The sequence below is a fragment of the Cervus elaphus genome, chromosome 33 (genome assembly GCF_910594005.1).
Source record: "Cervus elaphus chromosome 33, mCerEla1.1, whole genome shotgun sequence".
In the NCBI taxonomy this organism is placed as follows: Eukaryota; Metazoa; Chordata; class Mammalia; order Artiodactyla; family Cervidae; genus Cervus; species Cervus elaphus.
Genome location: NC_057847.1, coordinates 10,410,327 through 10,429,608, shown reverse-complemented (window position 1 = coordinate 10,429,608; position 19,282 = coordinate 10,410,327). Strand labels below are relative to the sequence as shown.

The 19,282-nt window shown below is 39.1% G+C and overlaps 2 protein-coding genes across 7 annotated transcripts in view; one reads left to right on the top strand and one right to left on the bottom strand.

The window, feature by feature from the left end:
* Positions 1–7,006, top strand: part of C33H2orf88 (chromosome 33 C2orf88 homolog) — a 37,082-nt gene extending 30,076 nt beyond the window's left edge. For all 4 annotated transcript variants that reach the window (XM_043894618.1, XM_043894619.1, XM_043894620.1 and 1 more), the window contains exon 2: positions 3,225–7,006. In XM_043894618.1, coding sequence (XP_043750553.1) covers positions 3,395–3,682 — 288 coding nt within the window. In that variant the 5' untranslated portion in view covers positions 3,225–3,394 and the 3' untranslated portion in view covers positions 3,683–7,006. The remainder of the gene's footprint in view (positions 1–3,224) is intronic.
* Positions 7,007–9,442: 2,436 nt separating this feature from the next.
* The window catches only part of HIBCH (3-hydroxyisobutyryl-CoA hydrolase), a 107,912-nt gene continuing 98,072 nt past the window's right edge, over positions 9,443–19,282 (bottom strand). For 2 of the 3 annotated variants that reach the window (XM_043894387.1, XM_043894388.1), the window contains 3 exons: positions 16,989–17,108; positions 12,579–12,612; positions 9,443–9,783 (listed from right to left, as the gene is read on the bottom strand). In XM_043894387.1, the coding sequence (XP_043750322.1) occupies positions 9,668–9,783; positions 12,579–12,612; positions 16,989–17,108 (270 nt within the window). In that variant the 3' untranslated portion in view covers positions 9,443–9,667. The remainder of the gene's footprint in view (positions 9,784–12,578; positions 12,613–16,988; positions 17,109–19,282) is intronic. The other variant, XM_043894389.1, reaches the window with a different exon arrangement.

Below are 19,282 nucleotides of genomic sequence, written 5' to 3'. Positions count from 1 at the left end.
AATTCAGTCTCTGCCTCTGTAACATAGCAGAGTTGCCACTCTGCTTGGACTCAACCTTCTAGTGTTAATCTTGGAAGATGCCCCAGGCAGAATTTCAAGATGATCCTTTTTTTCTTGGTGAATCTGGCTGAAAGTTTATCAGTTTTATAAGAAAGCCAGCTTTTTTTCCCATTGATATTTCTATTGTTTTCTTTGTCTCATTTATCTCTGGTTTTTATGACTTCTACTAACTGGGTTTTGTTTGTTCTTTCTCTAGTCGCTCTAGCTGTAAGGTGAGGTTTGTTTCCTGATGTAAAATTGTATGGCTATAAACTTCCTCTTAGAACTGCTTTTCCTGCATCCCATAGGTTTTGGATCATTGTGGCTTTCATTTTCTCTGATTTCTTCAGTGATCTATTGATTTTTTAGTAGCATACTGTTTAACCTCCACGTGTTTGTGTTTTTTACAAGTTTTTTCTTGTAGTTGATTTGTAATCTCTAATGTTGGGCTCAGAAATGCTGCTTAATATGATTTCCATTTTCCTAAATTTAAACAAGATTTGCTTTGTGGCCCAGCATGTGATCAATCCTGGAGAATGCTCCATGTGCACTTAAAAAGAGTGTGTATTCTGCTTTTGAATAGATTGCTCTATAAATAGCAATTATCTTCCATCAAGTCTGATATGTCATTTAAGGCCTGTGTTTCCCTATTGATTTTCTGTCTGGTCTATTGATGAAAGTGGGCTATTAAAATCTCCCACTATTATTGTTACTGGCAATTTCTACTTTTATAGCTGTTAGGAGCACCTGAATATATAAGGCAAATACTATTTTGGGTGCATACATGTTTATACTTGTTATATCTCCTTGGATTGATCCCTTTATCATTATGTAGTGTCCTTTGTCTCTTGTAACAGTCTTTCTAGTCTATTTTATCTGATGAGTATTGCTCCTCCAGCTTTCTTTTGATTTCTATTTGCATGGAATATCTTTTTCCATCCCCTCATTTACAGACTGTATGTGTCCCTAAATCTGAAATGAGTTTCCTGTAGACAGCATATATAAAGGTCCTGTTTTCTTTTAATCCATTTGGCCAATATACTTCTTTTGGTTGGAATGTTTAATCCATTTACATTTCAGGTAATTATCAATATATATGGTTCTTATGGCCATTTTGTTAATTGTGGTGGATTTTTTTTGTAGGTTTTTTTTTCTCCCCTTCCTCTTTTCTCTTGTGACTTTTCGTACTGTATTTGGATTCCTTTGTGTGTGTGAGTGAGTGAATTTATTGTAGATGTTTGGTTTGCGGTTATCATGAGGTTTTGATATAGCATTCTATATATAAACAAGATTGTCTTAAGTTACTGGTCTTTTAATTTCAAATACATTTCCAGTATCCTGTATTTGTACCCTGCTCACAATCACTGGCTGTGATATTGTATTTGTGTCAGATGATTTCCTGCCTTTACTGTATGTTTGCCTTTACCAGTGAGCTTTTCCATTCATAGTTTTCTTGTTTCTACTTGTGGCCATTTTTTCTTTCCTGCTTAAAGAAGTTCCTTTAGTGTGTTACAAAGCTGGTTTGATAGTGTCGAATTCTTTTTGCTTTGTTTGTCTGTAAAACTTTTGATTTCTCTGTCAAATCTGAATGGAGAGACTTTCTGGGTAGAATATTCTTGGTTGAAGGTTCTTCCCTTTCATCACTGTAAATCTATCATACCCTTCTGGCCTGCAGAATTTCTGCTGAAAAACTTTATGGGAATTGCCTTGTATATTATTTGTTGCTTTTCCCTTGTTTTAATATTTTATGTCTTTGATTCCCACCATTCTGTCTTCCAACTCACACTTATCCATTTTTCTGCCCATTTATTCTGATGATTTATTCTCATGTATTTTCAGTTATTGTCATTGTTCATCTCTTTAGATCTTCTAGCTCTTTACTAAACATGTATGTATCTTTTTGTACTGTGCCTCCATTCTTTTCCGGAGACTTTGGGTCATCTTTACTGTCATTACTCTGAATTCCTTATTTGGGAGTAGACTACCTAGCTTCACTTCCCTTGGTGGTTGTTTAGGGCTTTTATCTTGTTCATTGTCTGGGACATATTCCTCTGCCATCTTCATTGTGTCTGACTTTCTGTGACTGCCCTTTTCATTTCACAAGCTGCAGGGCTGTGGTTCCTCTTGCTCCTGCTGTCTGCCTCCTGGTGCATGAGCCCGGGGTAAGAGCTTGTGCAGGCTTCCCGGTGGGAGGGACTAGTTCCTGTCCATTGGTGGGCAGGGCTATTTCAACGGGTGTGTTTAGCTGGCAGTTATGGGTTCATAAAGACTTTAGGCAGCCTGTCTGCTGATGGGTGGGTCTGTGTTCCCACCCTGCTGGTTGTTTGCCTTGAGGGTTCCCAGTACTGGAGCCTATAGGGTCATGGGTGGGGCCAGGTTTGGGGGAGAAAATGGCCACCTCTAAACTTCCCTCATGGCTCAGCCAGTAAGGAGTCTGTCTGCAATGCAGGAGACCTAGGTTCGATCCCTGGGTTGGGACAATCCCCTGGAGAAGGAGATGGCAACCCACTCCAGTATTCTTGCCTGGAAAATCCCATGGACAGAGGAGCCTGGCAGGCTACAGTTCATCGGGTCACAAAGAGTCAGGCATGACTGAGTGACTTCACTTCTCTCTATGGCCACCTCCAGAAGAGCTCACTGTTGTTCTTCAGGCACTCAGTCGTGTCCAACTCTTTGCCACCCCATGGACTGCAGCATTCCAGGCTTCCCTGTCCTTCACTATCTTCTGGAGTTTGCTGAAACTCATGGCCATTGAGTCGGTGATGCCATCCAAACATGTCATCCTCTGTTGTCCCCTTCTCCTCCTGCCTTCAATCTTTCTCAGCATCTCACCTGGCCAAAGGAGCTCATACCAATGAGTTTTCCCCAGTACTATGGCCACCAGTGTTTTTGTCCCTGCAGTGTACTACAACCAAAGGCTATATATCATTTGCTGAACCCTGGTGTACATAGAAAAAACTAAGGTAACAACAGTTTGACTGTTTTCAGTTTTATAAAATTTTCATGATCTTGAAAAAATGTTTTCCTATTTCTTAATTGCCAGTTTTGAATGATTATCTTTTCTATTGGTAAGATAAAGCTGTTGATACCTTAGTAAAGTGGTAAAGATTTGTTTCTACTTGCTACCGAATTGGGCAGTATTTGCATTATATGACTTCAAAATGAAATTTACCTTCTCTTGACAGATAAAACACTACATGTGAAGATTGGTGAAAGGGAATATTGATTTCTGAAGTGTCCTGGAGAGGAAAAACACTGGTCAGTATCAAGTGGACAATGCTTGGTGTTTTCCAAAGATGCTATTGAAGTAGTCTTTGCTACTGCTTTCCTTCACTCAGTCAGAGCTCTTCATAACATGGGCTGCATGAAATCAAAGCAAACTTTCCCATTTCCCACCACACTTGAGAGTGAGAAGAGGCATGTGAGTGAAGAAAACTTTATGCCTGAAGAGAAATTTCTACCCAGGAGACCTTCTCTAGTTAGTGTCAAAGAGGAAGTGAAGGAACCCCCAGGGCCTCAAATTGTGGTCTTCGAATTTGCACAGCACCTGTCCCAGGAAATCTTGAGTGATGCCTTGCAGCAGTGGGCAGGCAACAACCTCAAGTACCATGACATCCCATATATTGAGAGTGAAGGGCCTTGATTCTATGTGTAAGATGACAACACTTTCTTGAACTGTGGATAAAGTTGGTGCTAGTTTAAATACATGAAACAATAACAGAAACTGGTGTGAATAAATACAAATAACTCCATCTGGGTGTAAAGAAAAATATTACAATAGCTTCAAGAGTCTAATACCTAAAATGAAGTGTTTTAAGCAGTTCTACATTAACAGCAGTTTCTCTCTGCGTGGTCTTGGATTTTAGTCACTAAAGGTTTAAATGTAAGTCCTCTGGAGCCACAGGAATCAATCAGCTGTGTGTCACACCACTTCCTTCCAGAGGCAGTAATGCCATCACCAAAGAAATAAGAATTTTAAAAGCACCTTGGGTTTACAACTGGTTATTTTAAAGACATTTCTTTAAAATAACTGTCAGTTTAAACAAAAACCACAAGGTACAAAAAGATTTTTCTTGAAATGCTTGGGTAAGGGAATGGCACTCAAGTCAGAGTGGTTAACAATGGGTTTTGTTTGTCAAAACCTTTTGGGTCAAGGTTTGGATCCCTCCTTAACACAAATGGTCAAACATAAGAAAGCAACCCATGTGGAAGAGGTCTACCATGAACCTTGTCCTTAATTAAATCATTACTTATGTAGATGAAAAGCATACCTATCACCTGGATAGTTAGTCAGGGCCGTAACTAATCACAGCTGTTATTGGATGATTCAGACTTTGCATATAAGCATCTTAACAAGATACAATTTATAGAAGTCATGACAATGTTTACTGCATTGAATTAGGTAGCCCAGTGATATTACTATACAAGAAAACCAGCATGCCTAGCTTTTATAAACAGCAATCCAGAGAACTATAAAGTAACAGAAGCCCTAGCTGACAAGGTGGCAAGAAGAGCCTGATCTCAGCGCCACACGTGTGTTAAGTGTTACTGTCTCACAGACACAAGGGACTGGTACATGGACAGGCACCCTTCAGATTACTATTCGGATTATGCATGAGATGTGCAGTTATTACAAAAGATCAAATATTCCTCTAAAGGGAATACTCACATATGTATTTTTACTGGTAAAAAAGCCCATGGGGGCATCTACAGCCATATGCTATACTATTTTCATAAATTTGGCTTTTTTGGAAAGTTTTCTGAAAAGATAATTAGTTTAAGATAGTGACGGAAAATTCAGGAAAGTAGAAAGAAGATACTGAGAAGACATTAGCTTGCAAGAAAACTGATACATTATAAGATACTTTTACTAAGATACAGTAGACCCTTATAATCAAAAGTGAAGAAAGGCAGAAAAAAGCTTGTGACCTCTAATGACATAAATGTATATGACCTTATGAGCAGGCAGAATTGCCACCTCTAATGTTAGCATTATACTCTGAAGCCCACAGTCAAACAGACTAAATTCTCCACGGTAAATGGGCAAAGAAAATTCTTCGAAGCAACAGGTCTGTCACCTTTCAGTTGCATTTGTACGGCTGGTCATTTAACCTTCACCCACTCCCGGGTTTGTACTGTACTGCTATACTTATAATTAGCAACTTTACAAAAACCACCACCCCGTTCATACAAAGATCTGAAGTCACAAGGCTAAGAGTAGAAAGTTTCCCAAATGTGCAAAACATATTTCTAGCTCATGAAGAAAAATTTAGTTTTATGAGTGTTTATACTAATGACTCAGACAAAAGCCTAGATGTTGTCATTTTCCTTCATTTTATATCTCGCATCATATACTTTCACTACAAGGTCACTGCTGTTTAAAAGATATAAGTATATAAGATAATACATATTATGGTGAGAACACAAAGCCATATGAAAGTGCATTACACTAGATTTTTCAGCATACATAGGGATATAGACTAGTAGGCTTAGATTACACCTAAATATTTAAACCTCAGGTTCCCCCTTTGCCCTAGGCCTTTACTTCCTAGGGGAGTAATACAGGATGTCTGCCAGATCGGAATCTAGCTAGAAGCCTAATCTCTGTTGCCACCCTCTCTGATACTATGGCTTTGTCACTGAGCACCACCCCCTTGCTCCCAACTCATTTTAATAGAGTTATAGTAGCTTGTGACACAGAGACTTAAAGCTTGCATAATCAGTGAGTTAGTGGATAAACCATGTTGGGGCAGGCAGGAAACAGCTGGATCAAATGTACTGCATATGACTGTTATCCAGTTATAGTTTGGTGTGATGGCAACATAAATGAGAACATCTTTGACAGGATAATTCAACTTCTAACCTGCCTTCATGTTTAAAGATCAGATTTCCTCCATTTGAAGGTCTTTCATGAACAAAGTTAGAAAGGCTGTTTTAGAAGGAAGGAGACATACATTAATAAAGCAAGACTGAAAGAATTATTAGCTACTGGAATTGAAAACATTTGTTCCAACTTAGATCACGAACACAAAGAAATAAGAATAGTGACCAGATTATAAGGGAAAGGATAGTGGGGAAAAGAGGGACCAAGAAACAACATTCCCATCAGGCTCTAAAAACAAGCTTCCAGTGTTGCCATGTGAGGGCAAGACTCCCCACACTCCATTGGTTACCACATGACACGTGCGAAACCATTCATTCTTTTACCTCAAGAACGTCCAGGGGAGGGGGCGATGAGTGCCAGCCGGTGACGGAGGGTACCTGCAGGGGCAGCTGTGGAAGCAGCAGATGAGCCGAGAAGAGGTACCACTCCTCACTTAAAACCCACACCCCCACAGATGTGCTTCCGCCGCCGCCTTCCCAGGGCAGTGTCTCTTCAGCGCTAGTTATCACCTTTCAGTCACGGGCCTTTGATCCGAGACCTCTCCACTTTCTGTTGCCTTATCAGTTCTTTGCAAACTACCTGTGGTTATTAGCACTTAAAGCACAATTTTGAAGGGGATAAACGTGATCTTAGTCCCAAAGGAATTCTTTGTGTCAGATTGCCTTATTAGTATTAAACAGAGACATGCTGAATGATCAAGTAGCATGACACGCGCATAGCCCACTCGGTATCATTGGCATTTATGAGATAGGGGAACTATACTTTTGTAATTATATAGTTTTAGAAATCAGAAGTTAAGAGACAAATTATAATATCAAGGAACAGTAATTTAAAAACAAAGCTCTAACAAATAAATGGCTTGATTAATCATAATGCCCTCATCCTGTATCTCTGTGACCAAACTGGACATGTCTTCCCTGGAGCAGTGGGCACGAGCTCAGACGTACTCCCTACATCTTGAAATGATATTTGTTAGCAAATTCTCTTCACTGTAAGACTTACCTATGAAATGGTATATTTTTTCCAAGTATTTTTGTGAAAACACTTTCCCTAACTGTACAATAAAAGTCCAGTTGCAATTAACTAGTTATGAGTTCTTATTTAATTGATGCAAGCAACTGCTTTTTCCCATTGTGTGATTTCAAATTTTTTAACATAAAGGACTTAACATTTTCTGCATTTATAGCAAATACAAAGAAAATAAAAATCCATTTATACAAAATATTTTCTTAGATCATTTGCATCCACATTTAGGAGCTTTAAAAATATAAATGTAGGACTTCCCTTGTGGTCCAGTGGCTAAGAATGCATGCTTCAACTGCAGAGGGCATGGGTTTGATCCCTGGTCAGGGAAGCCCTCATGCAGTGGAGGGCAGCCAAAACAAACAAAGAATATAAATTTAAACATGTTCATTCATTACTATGGCATCTTTTTTCCAAATATGTTCCTAATTTTGGGGGAGGGGAGGGATGATTCATGTTAAATATATTGAGAACAGAAAATGTAAAGCAAATCCTTCTGGACTGCAATTTCCTCATCTATGAAAAGAGTGCTAGATATAATCTTTGTCATTTTCAGTTCTGCCTGCTTTTCAGTTTTCAAAAGTAAAGTTCTCTTAGTTCTGAGGGGTTTGGAATGAAGGAAAAACTGAACCAAGTTATAAAATAAATTATAAGCTGATCTTTAAAAATGATTCTTACCTGGACATTAATGTTCCAAGTCTGGGACATTCACAATTGTGTTGTTGTTCACTCAGTCATGTCCAATTCTTTGTGACCCCATGGACTGAAGCATGCCAGGCTTCCCTGTCCTTCACCATCTCCTGGAGTTTTCTCAAACTCATGACGATTGAGTCAATGATGCCGTCTGACCATCGCACCCTCCATCGCCCCCTTCTCCTCCTGTCATCAGTCTTTCCAAGCATCAGGGTCTTTTCATATAAGCTGGCTCTTCACAACAGGTGGCCAAAGTATTGGAGCTTTAGCTTCAGCATCAGTCCTTCCAATGAATATTCACAGTTGATTTCCTTTAGATTGACTGTTTTGATCTCCTTACTGTCCAAGGGACTCTCAAGAGTCTTTTCCAGCACCACAGATTGAAAGCATCAGTTCTTCGGTGCTCAGCCTTCTTTATGGTCCAACTCTCACATCCATACATGACTACTGGAAAAACCTTAGCTTTGACAGTTGTGTACCTTAAACTTATTTTGTCAACAGTAGCAATTACTGAAGGTATTTCATAGAACAAAAGGGTTTCAAGTATTTTCTTGAAACCAGAAAACCAGAGGGTTTTCAAGTTTTTTCTCCTGATTTGAACTACTGTAAGGACAGATTAGTGTTATCACACCAAAGTCTGAGGTAAATTGCAGAGTGTCTATCTTAAGCGATAAGAATTTTCTAATGTCTCATTCTGCCAGATTAGCAAATATTGCAAGCAACAAGAAATAATGTTTTTACTTTCACCATAGGAAGGGATTCTGATTAACTTCAGGGAAGGCCAAGGCTGAGTTAATAATGAAGAGACAATCTCACAATAACCTTTTCCTCTCTGCTTGAGATTTCTAATGTTATAAAAGGAACACTTCAGCTACAGTAACTCAGAATTCTTTAAAATAGATTTTTAACTAATAAAAATAAATGGAAAAATAAAATAGATTTTTATACTATGAAATTCTATGAAGTGTTAACAAAGTATCCAAAAAACATTTTATAACCTATATATAAGTTTACTTAACATTAAACTTAACATTAAAAGCTTACTCCTTGGAAGGAAAGTTATGACCAACCTAGACAGCATATTAAAAAGCAGAGACATCACTTTGCCAACAAAGGTCTGTCTAGTTAAGGCTATGGTTTTTCCAATAGTCATGTATGGATGTGAGAGGTGGACTATAAAGAAAGCTGAGCACCGAAGAATTCATGCTTTTGAACTGTGGTGTTGGAGAAGACTCTTGCGAGTTGCTTGGACTGCAAGGAGATCCAACCAGTCCATCCTAAAGGAGATCAGTCCTGGGTGTTCATTGGAAGGACTGATGCTGAAGCTGAAACTCTAATCCTTTGGCCACCTGATGTGAAGAGCTGACTCCTTTGAAAAGCCTCTGATGCTGGGAAAGATTGAGGGCAGGAGGAGAAGGGGATGACAGAGGATGAGATGGTTGGATGGCATCACCGACTCAATGGACATGAATTTGGGTAAACTCCAGGAGTTGGTGATGGGCAGGGAGGCCTGGCGTGCTGCGGTCCATGGGGTCGCAAAGAGTCATGCACAACTGAATGACTGAACTGAACTGAACATTAAAAACCAATTTCCAGAGCCAAAACATAAAATTCCCATTTCAGTTAGATATACTAACCCAGGAATCGCTAAAGACCTTCAAATTTTTCCATCTTTTAAAATAGAGGTTGGCAAACTTCTTGTGAAAAGGACCAGATAAGTAAATATTTTAGGCTTTGCAGGCCTTACAATCTCTACTGCAACTACTCAAAGCAGCCATAGATATATAAACAGATGAGTAAAACCATGTTCCAATGAAGTTTTATTTATAGATAATGACATTTGAATTTCATGTAATTTTCACATGACATGCCATACTGGTCTTTGATTTCTTTTCTCCCAAATTTAAAACGGCAAAAACCATTTTTAGCTGAGCGATACATAAAAAAACCGGCAGCAGCTTGGCTTTGGCCCATGTGCCATAGTTTGGCAACCTCTGCTCCAAAATAATATTTAAAAATCCAATCATTTCAAAATATCAAATCATTACTTCCCAGAGATTTGAAGTAATCATTCAAATCTTCATCAGTAACTTCTTTTAGGTCAGCTGGTTTCCACTTTGGACTCTGGTCTTTATCTATTAAAACTGTCAAGTAGAGACATAAGAAATGTTAATTTTTTTTTTATGGTATTACCAGATATTAATTATTGAACTGACACAAACTCCCTTGGACTAGGCATATTTTTCTATAGCACATCTTTTCCTGCAAAGTTGAAATTTTTGTATATGTTCCTTCCCCTACCCCCCTTAAATTGAGTCCCCACAGAATTTGGATGATGACCTAACATGCTAAGCCTGATGCTTCTAACTTGAACATAGCCTACTGAACTAATCCAGTGATTTAAGCCTTCAAACTTTTTCTAATAAAATCATAAATGAAATCTCTGCTGTATAAAGCTAGAGTTGGTGTGGTTTGAAGGGAAGGCAGGGGAGGGTGGAGGGCCCAGATCTGTCTTCTAACCTCTACACTGAACTGAGGAAAATTACTTAAGGTACAGGGAAAGAGACTTTATACATAATTAATATGCATCCTTCTGTTTTGCTGAATCATCTAGCTCACACTGAATTAAAACACCAGACCACCTCAGGTTATCACGAGCTCTACTTCTCTTATTTCAAGTGTAGTTATCACTTAGCATAGCCACACAGTATCCCCACAGGATTTTAGGTATGAAGCAATCCATAACCTCCTTCTAAAAGGGAGGAAAAGGTCAGTTTCCTGGTTGTGATCACATCCTACAGTTACACAAATGTTACCATTTGGGAGACTGGGTGGAGGGTATGGAGGACCTCTCCATATTTCTCACAACTACATGTAAATCTACAATTATCTCAAAAAAATTAACAATAAGAAAGAAAATGAGGCTATACTTGGTATGGCTGTGGTAGGGAATTTCAACCATACTTAGAATGTGCATAATTTTTGTGAGGAATGAAAATATTTAAACATACAAGGCCAACCGGCCAACTCATTAAAAAAGGAGTTTATCACTAAAAGGCTAAATAATTAAAGAAGCAATCTGGGAACCAAAGGCAGCAAGTTGCCTCAGGAGATAGAGGGAAGGGGGATTTATGCATAATTAAATGTGGATACTTGAGGGTTCCAAGGTTTGGCCGCCTGCCTACAGGATTCCAGTATCTGATCAGTGGTGATACTGAACACTGATGCTATGATCCCAGCCAATTTGAAAATTTTACATTCCCTGGACAGAGTAAATAAAAACAATCCTGGAACATTCTACAAGAATCTCTTTTATGCACTCAAGTCAATGCTATATACCTTCTTAACAGTCTACTGAAGGACAAAAGGAAAGAGAATATTAATCAAATCTTCAAGGTTACTTAATTTCAAACTAACAACATTTTTAATCCAGCACAGGTAAAACATTCTTGCCATGTAGGAAACTCAGGTTTTTCAGAAGGTTTCATGAGGTACCCACTCAAAACTCCAGTTGGTAACTCTCCAGCAAATCTGAGTTAATCCTTTTAAAATTCTTTTCTGTAAGTTCTAAAGGAAGAAGTTTATTCTAGATGTTAAGAGCATTTCTGACAACCATTCCTCTAATTTGGTAGTTTAATTAATTTGCTAACATACTTTATAATTAGCAAATTGTAGCAAACATTTGGTTATGCAAGAACATTTTAACAGTTTTACTCAGAATAGATACTGCTTTCTGAATAAAGAGGTTATGCTGAAAGATGAGGCTGCATACTTAGTTTTCATTAAAAAGTAGCTTGATAAGCCCCTGCCCTGTGAATTAGAACTTTGATGTCCCTTGGTTTCAGTCCTTTTTCCTTAAAATATCTAATGGTATATCTAAAAATAATACTTTTCTTTTTTAAGTGAAGAAGGGCTTCTATTAACATACACTGAATACTTTAGCAGCATAACCAAGTAGCACACAGGTCCTCCTCACATCAGAGGTCTAAGCTCTGATCCACACGCAGCAAGTGTCTGCAGGGAATCAGTGGGAGGAATGTATGTTTTCTATAAAACATATAACCATCTCTGCTGACTCAGCTCTATGTGTTCCCTAAAAGGACTTTTTACTTCTTATATTATATCATGCCAGAAATGAAGAGAATTCTACCATAGTGACCAGTGTTTACTGAGGCTTACCACTCAGAGAATATAACCTTTTATTCAGATAGAGTATATCCAGAGTCTGTACTATATTAAAGTGATAAATAAAAACACAAGAAACGTAGATATGTAAAATACATGCAGAGGGAAAGAACTCATTTTATACAACATAAATGACATAACATAATGACAGCTATTATTTATAGGGATATGAACTCATACATAAAAAAAAGATTGCAAATTTGCTAGAACAAAAATCAATTGCTTGCTTTTTCTTAATATTCTGACTGAAGATGACAAGCAAAAATAGGAATTAATACCATTTGCAGATGCTGCTAATTATGTCATGCAGTTTTTTCTCAAGGCAATGTTGAGCTGCTAGGTACAGGCAAAGTGGTAGATGGCAGAGCTCAAAATGGCTGGGGTTTCCCCAGGCAGTACAAAAGAAGAACAGGGGCTTCGGGGCTTTTTGCAAGAGAACAAAGGCACCTTTCAGAGGCTGCAGCTGCAGAAAGAGTTGACAAACCCACACTGCTCTCAGCAGAGGTAGTCCATGTGACTGCTAGGAGCAGGATTACTTCTCATAGAAATTAGGGAGTAGTGACAAGGCTACTGGAATTTTTAAAACAATTTTGGTTTCAAAGATTGATCTTCCCTCATATTGGTAATATTAAAAAATTTTTTCAATCTGTACAAAAGTTTGATTTTGACTAATAGAACAACTGTCTTTTTAAAACAATATATGCCCCCAAATCCTATTTCCATAATAGCCAGGAAGGAAACAAGTGTCACTTACCTGCCCTAACGCCTTCATGAAAGTCATGGCCTTTCTGAAAGAAAATCAAGATTCAGTGAGGAATTTCTGGGCATCCTCCTTCCTGATGAGCCCTGCTCTTCCACCCCCTTTAGTGCCCACTCTCGTGGCCACACCCTGAGCCACAACATTCAGAGACTGGACCACCTCTGATCACCTCCTCCTATTCTTATTTGCCAAGTATCTCCACTGCTTCAAACCCCCGATCTTACTGAGCTCCAGTGACCCATGACTCTCTCACCATTTGTTCTGGCTTCACTTTGCTCTTCATCCAGCCCGGTTTCCCCAGTTATTTAATGCAGTCATTATTTTCTTGAAAATGCCCTCATCTCCCTCAAGCCTTCTTCTCCCATTTACTCTATCCTGCCAAAATCTCAGCACCAGCTAAACCCTACCATTTATCTCTGCCTGTGTCCACACAGCTAAATCTCACTGCAGAAGAACCATACAGCTGTGACTGGCTTTGTAAAATTCATGATCACACATCTCAAAAGGCACAGAAAACTGTGTCACAATCCATGCTCTCTTTCCCACTGCTGAATATGACTTCCACTGTCTTCATCCTCTCAACCTCTACCCCTAGGCAAGTTCTACTCTCTACACTGGATTCTCAACTAATGATTTAACCTCCTACACTAGATTCTCAGCTAATGACTTAACCTTTATTTTTTAAAAAGAGAGATAGAGAAGCCCTAAGACATGAACATTCTCTTATTCCCACTATCAAAACACCTGCAGTCCAACTACACCATGTAGCCATCTGCACCATGCCTTCCGATTCCCAACTAAGGCAGAAGGGACTCTCCCCTGCCAAAGGCCAGTCCTCCCTGCCTTCCCATTTATCTGCCCTCTTCTCGAGGGCTATGCCTGAGGAGGTCTCTCTCTCTCTCTCTTTTCCTGGCATGGTCAGTGTACACAGTATAACTCAGTGGTTAAATGCATGCACTTCAAATAACTGGGCTCATCTCCTGGTAGCTACATGACCCTGGGCCAGTAATTTCTCTACTTCCCAGTTTCCTTATATGAAATGATAATATCAATACCTCCATCCTAAGATTATTTTAATCAATATCCCAACACAACATCTGACGGACAGTAAGTGCTCAGTAAATGTTAACTATTATTAGTAGCATCAACATAATCCTTTTCCCCTGTTGGATCATTCCCAATCATTTACAAACATGTTTTAGTAACTTCCACCTTACAAAATAAAAAAGGAATCTCACTTGATTTCACAGCCTCAGCTTCTCCCCTGTTTCTCTTTCAAGAAGAAAAGGTTATGAACACAGTCTTAGCTTCTTCACATCCCATTTACTCATTTCCCCTCCCCTCCCCAACTTACCACACTATAACTTTTGCCTCAACACACCCCTGAAATGGCTTGCCAAAATCACCTGTCACTTCAGTGTTGCCATTGCATAGTATGCCTTTATTCTTGTCTACTAGAGGCGTCGCAGCACTCCTCCTCCTCGGAGCGCTCCTCTCCGGCTTTCACGACACCATGCTCTCCTGGTCCTCCCACCTCTGTCCTCCTTCTCTTCCACTGCTCATTTTCGGTCTATATGATCTTGCTGTGGTCATTCAGTCACTAAGTCATGTCCGACTCTGTGACCCCATGGACTGCTCCAGGCTCCTCTGTCCTCCACTCTCTCCTGGAGTTGGCTCAAATTCATGTCCATCGAGTCAATGATGCCATTTAACCATCTCATCCTCTGCTTCCCCCTTCTCCTTTGACCTTCAGTCTTTCCCAGAATCAGGATATGATCTTATCCACTCTAAACTCAACACAGCAGTGCCTAAATAATCAATTCTGTTAAAATATAAGATTCTGGCCCTCCACTGCTCAAAGGCACATCCGGTGCCTTCCCATTTTACTCAGAACAAAAGCAAGCAGTTGCCAGAGCTAAAACAGATGACTACTGCACAGGACATGTTCAGGGAAGATTACTACCCCACCTGCAGCCACATGTTGAGGTGAAGTGAAAAGGAGAGAGAATCAATTACGTCTTCTATGAATTTAACTTCAGCTTCGCAGGAACTCATTCTTCTGCCCTTGGTGCTGTATGGACATGATCCCATAAAAGCCATGATAGCAATCCTACTCCACGTTCCTGCCTTTCTGGGTGCAGGCCATGAGAATTAGGGCACCCCTGCAGCAATCGTATAAAGTCTTAAAAAGACCTCCAAGGACATATATGCTCTGCACAGCCGTTCCCTACCCTGTCAGCTCTGATCTCCTTTCTCTCGCACCCACCGACCACCCTGCTCCTCTCAATCCACAAGGCCTACCTGCATTTCCTAGAACAGGAAGGCCACCCCTCACTCACCTCAGAGCTTTGTACTTAGGTGCCCTCCAGATATGTGCATGACTCACTACCACACTTCTTTCAGGTTTTCACGCAAAGAACATCATCTCAGTGAGGTCTTCTCTGGTCATCCTATCTACAAGTTTAACTTCTATCCTCCTTATTCCATACCCTTCTTCCCAATTTACTTTTTCTCCTTAGTATTTGTAATAATATACTACATATTTAACAAATTTATCTATTTATAGTTTATCTGCCCCACTGTAAAGTAAGTTCCATGAGAGGAGGGAATGTCTGTTTTGTTCACCTATGTATTCATGCCGAGCACATGGCAATAAGCACTCTTATTTGTTAAGTAAATAAGTAAATCTCCAAAGTTTTGCTTGTTTTTAAACTTGTGCTGTCTTTCAGACTTAAATTTCTAACCCACACCTATAAACTCCAGCTCCTAAATGCGTTCTGTCCTTCATATCCATCAAGGCCTATCTATCTCCTTCAGTTCAGTTCAGTCGCTCAGTCGTGTCTGACTCTTTGCGACCCCATGAATCACACCAGGCCTCCCTGTCCATCACCAAATCTATCCCCTACATCTATCTCAAATCCACTTATTCCTCACCACTGCTACCGCTTGAGTCTAGGCCACTACTATTCTGCACCTGGATTACTGCAGTAAACTCACATCTGATCTTCACCCCCACTCTGAAACCCTTCCAACCCCATCATCACTCAGCAGGAATAATTACCTTCTTGAAACAAATCAAACCAAATCACTCCCTGCTGAAACCCACAAGGCGTTTCAACATGCTCATGTCTCACCCTTCAGGTCACAGGTGAGCTAACAATCTCAAGATGTTTTCCTGGACCTACTTATCTCTACTTATTCCCTCTTTTCCCCACATCATTCTATCACCAACCTTGTATGTTTCCTTTAGAGCACTTACCACAATTGGTAATTATTTTACTTATTCTATTTGTTCTTTATAGTCTCAGGAAGCTATAAATTACATGAGAACAAGGACATACAACAGCGTAATACGCAGCACAGTGCCTGGCGTTTGGCTAATGCATTTGCTGGAAGAATGAAGGAAGGAAGGAGTCAACCCATCCAGTCAGTGCACTAAATGTGAAAAACAGGGACTGGGTGAGTTGTTCTGGGTGGCCGTCAAGACTCTGCCCACCTGGCTTCACCTGCCATGTCTGTGCCACTTAACAGCTGCATCACCTTAGGCAGGGTACTTTTCTATGCCACTGTTTCCTCAGCTGCAAAGTGGAAACAATAATCATACCTGCTTTCTAGAGACAGGGTAATATTTAATGGAGAGGATGCATATAAAGTACCAAGCATAGTACTGACTCATAATAAAAGACCTCACTGCAATTTACATCCTATGTAGTAACCTCAAGATATGACTAATAGAGCTTAATTTATGATTGTATGAACTATTTTGAGTATCTTCACAATAATATTCCAGGACATGGAAGTCCATTAGGTATATCTGCTTTCTAGATATTAAACATAATATTTCCTTTAGGCGATGAGTTTATTAATGCAAAGGTTCTCTACACATAACACAAAAGAGATAATTTTGCTTTAAAAGAATTTATCTGGAAGAAGAAATCACTATGACTGAAATATTTCATGAAATCAATAATATTCTATGTGATTATTGCCTATTTTAAGTGTATCCATAACGGTATTTTAATGCTAGTCTAATAACTGAAACATGTAACTGACTAATAACTTCCCTTTGTGCATTTTATATATATTTAGATTTAGAGAATTTATGCTTCTTGCCTATGCCTGAAAATGGCATATAATTTCTGAAAATGGTTATAATTTCTATTTGAATTTCAAGAGGTCAGAGTCCTTCTTACAATTACATGCAAATGTAACTGCTATTTCATAAAGGCTTAACAATCTAGTATTTCCACACACCTTAAGCTAACTGGCCTACTGTATTTTCACAGAGTAGGTTTACAGACAGTTTCAATTTTCTTGTTTATAAATTTTCTATATTTATCATGTTCTATAATGAACATATATGACTTTCACAACTAGAAAATGAAAATAAAGAAAAATTCTTACCATACAAGCTTGACTCAGCCGATATTCCATAGTTAATACTTCCGGCAAGGTCTTTGAAGACCCCTCCAAGAGTTGCCTTAGTGTGATCTTTAGCGAAGTTGGAGACATTTTATTAATTACCTATTAAAGAAAAAAAAGAATTTTTTTTACTAGCTTTAGCCCAATACTCCCTTTACTTTTTAATAATAAACTAGCTGAGTTTTGATACAAATCACATTAAAATTTGCTCCTTAACAATACCTTCATACAACAAAATCTCACAGAAGTAAGATTATGCCTTAGCCTAATCCTGGCAAAGCACCAAACAAAAGATTTTAGTCCAGTACCACAAAGAAGATCATTTTTTCTTTATTAAAAAAAAATATGTAAAACGTTCTCTAAAGTTTAAATTCTGTCAGATTTAATCTCAAAAGAAGGAACACTAACAGAAATTCAAGTAAATTTAGATCATTTTACTCTTTAAAAATGCATTAAAAGTAGAGCTGATACTGACATTAAATAGAGGGTAAAGACAATGAACAGGAACTGAGAGCTTAAGAAGCTAATTAAAGGCAACAAATTGGCTTATTCTTCACCTAACTCAAAAGAATACATAAAGGTATAGGAAAAAATATAAATGCATATAATCCTGCTCTCTTCTGATAAAAGACTACAGAATATTCCCAATCTATTAGCATACTATGAGATGAACTTTCTAATCCTTCCATTAAAAAACAAAAATCACTATTTTAAAGTCTTTGGGGCCTCCCTAGTGGCTCAGCGCTAAAGAATCTGCCTGCCCCAGCCCAGGCTGGATGCATGAGACAAGTGCCCGGGCCTGGTGCACTGGGAAGACCCAGAGGAATCAGGTGGAGAGGGAGGTGGGAGGGGGGATCGGGATGGGGAATACTTGTAAATCCATGGTTGATTCATGTCAATGTATGACAAAAACCACTACAATGTTGTAAAGTAATTAGCCTCCAACTAATAAAAATAAATGAAAAAAAAAGAAAAAAGAGAAGAATCTGCCTGCCAATGCAGGAGACACAGGGTTGATCCCTGATCCGGGAAGCCCCCATGTGCGGCGGAGCAACTAAGTCTGTGTGCCACAAAAGCTGAGCCGGTGCTCTAGAAGGCTGGAAGCCACAGCTACTGAGCCCATGAGCAGCAACTACGGAAGCCCGTGCACCCTAAGCCCACGTTCTGCAACAAGAACAGGCACCGCAGTGAGAAGCCCATGCACCACAACGAAGAGCAGTCCCTGTTTGCCGCGACCAGAGCAAAGCCCCATGGCAACGAAGACCCAGCACGGCCAAAAATAATAAATAACTATACAAAAGAAAAAAACAGCTTCAGTTCAATTCAGTTCAGTAGCTCAGTCATGTCTGACTCTTTGCGACCCCATGAATCACAGCACGCCAGGCCTCCCTGTCCATCACCAACTCCCAGAGTTTACTCAAACTCATGCCCATCGAGTCGGTGATGCCATCCAGCCATCTCATCCTCTGTCGTCCCCTTCTCCTCCTGCCCCCAATCCCTCCCAGCATCAGGGTATTTTCCAATGAGTCAATAACTATACAAAAGAAAAAAATAGCTTAAAAATAAATTAATTAATTTAAAAAATATAAAAAAAGAAAAACTTTCTTTGAACTGTTAATGCCATGGAGAAAAGCTTCAGTAAGTCACAGGTTGCAGCTGCTGCTGCTGCTAAGTCGCTTCAGTCGTGTCCGACTCTGTGCGATCCCATGGACTGCAGCCTCCCAGGCTCCTCCGTCCATGGGATTTTCCAGGCAAGAGTATTGGAGTGGGTTGCCATTACCTTCTCGAAGTCACAGGCAGTATTCACTTAAGAAGTATTCAATATAGTTTTCAAATTACAGAGGTCAGAGAAGAAGAATAAATCATTTGTTCATACAATAGAAATTATTTAATCATTTAATTTGAATAGCTGATATTTTAAAATACTTGCAAGGCACAAGAGAAATAAATCAGTGCTAAACAGGTCAAAACAAATTATTTGAAAAAATATAGAAACCATTTTGAGTAGAAGTAATGTTTTCTACAAGGGGAAATGACAGAAAATGAAAAGTAAGGAATACTAATTAGAGATACTGTATACAGTTGGATTTTTAAATTTTTTAAGAAAAATCTAAAATAATATATCCAATCACTTTTTAAGAAGTTAGTAAGAATAATAACATAGTTAAAACAACAGATATCAAAACCCCCAAATAACAAACTCCTGTCCTACATTATGGTCGATTAATGTAAAGAGTCTTTAATGAAATCTCCCATTTATGGGTCTGCCCAAATCT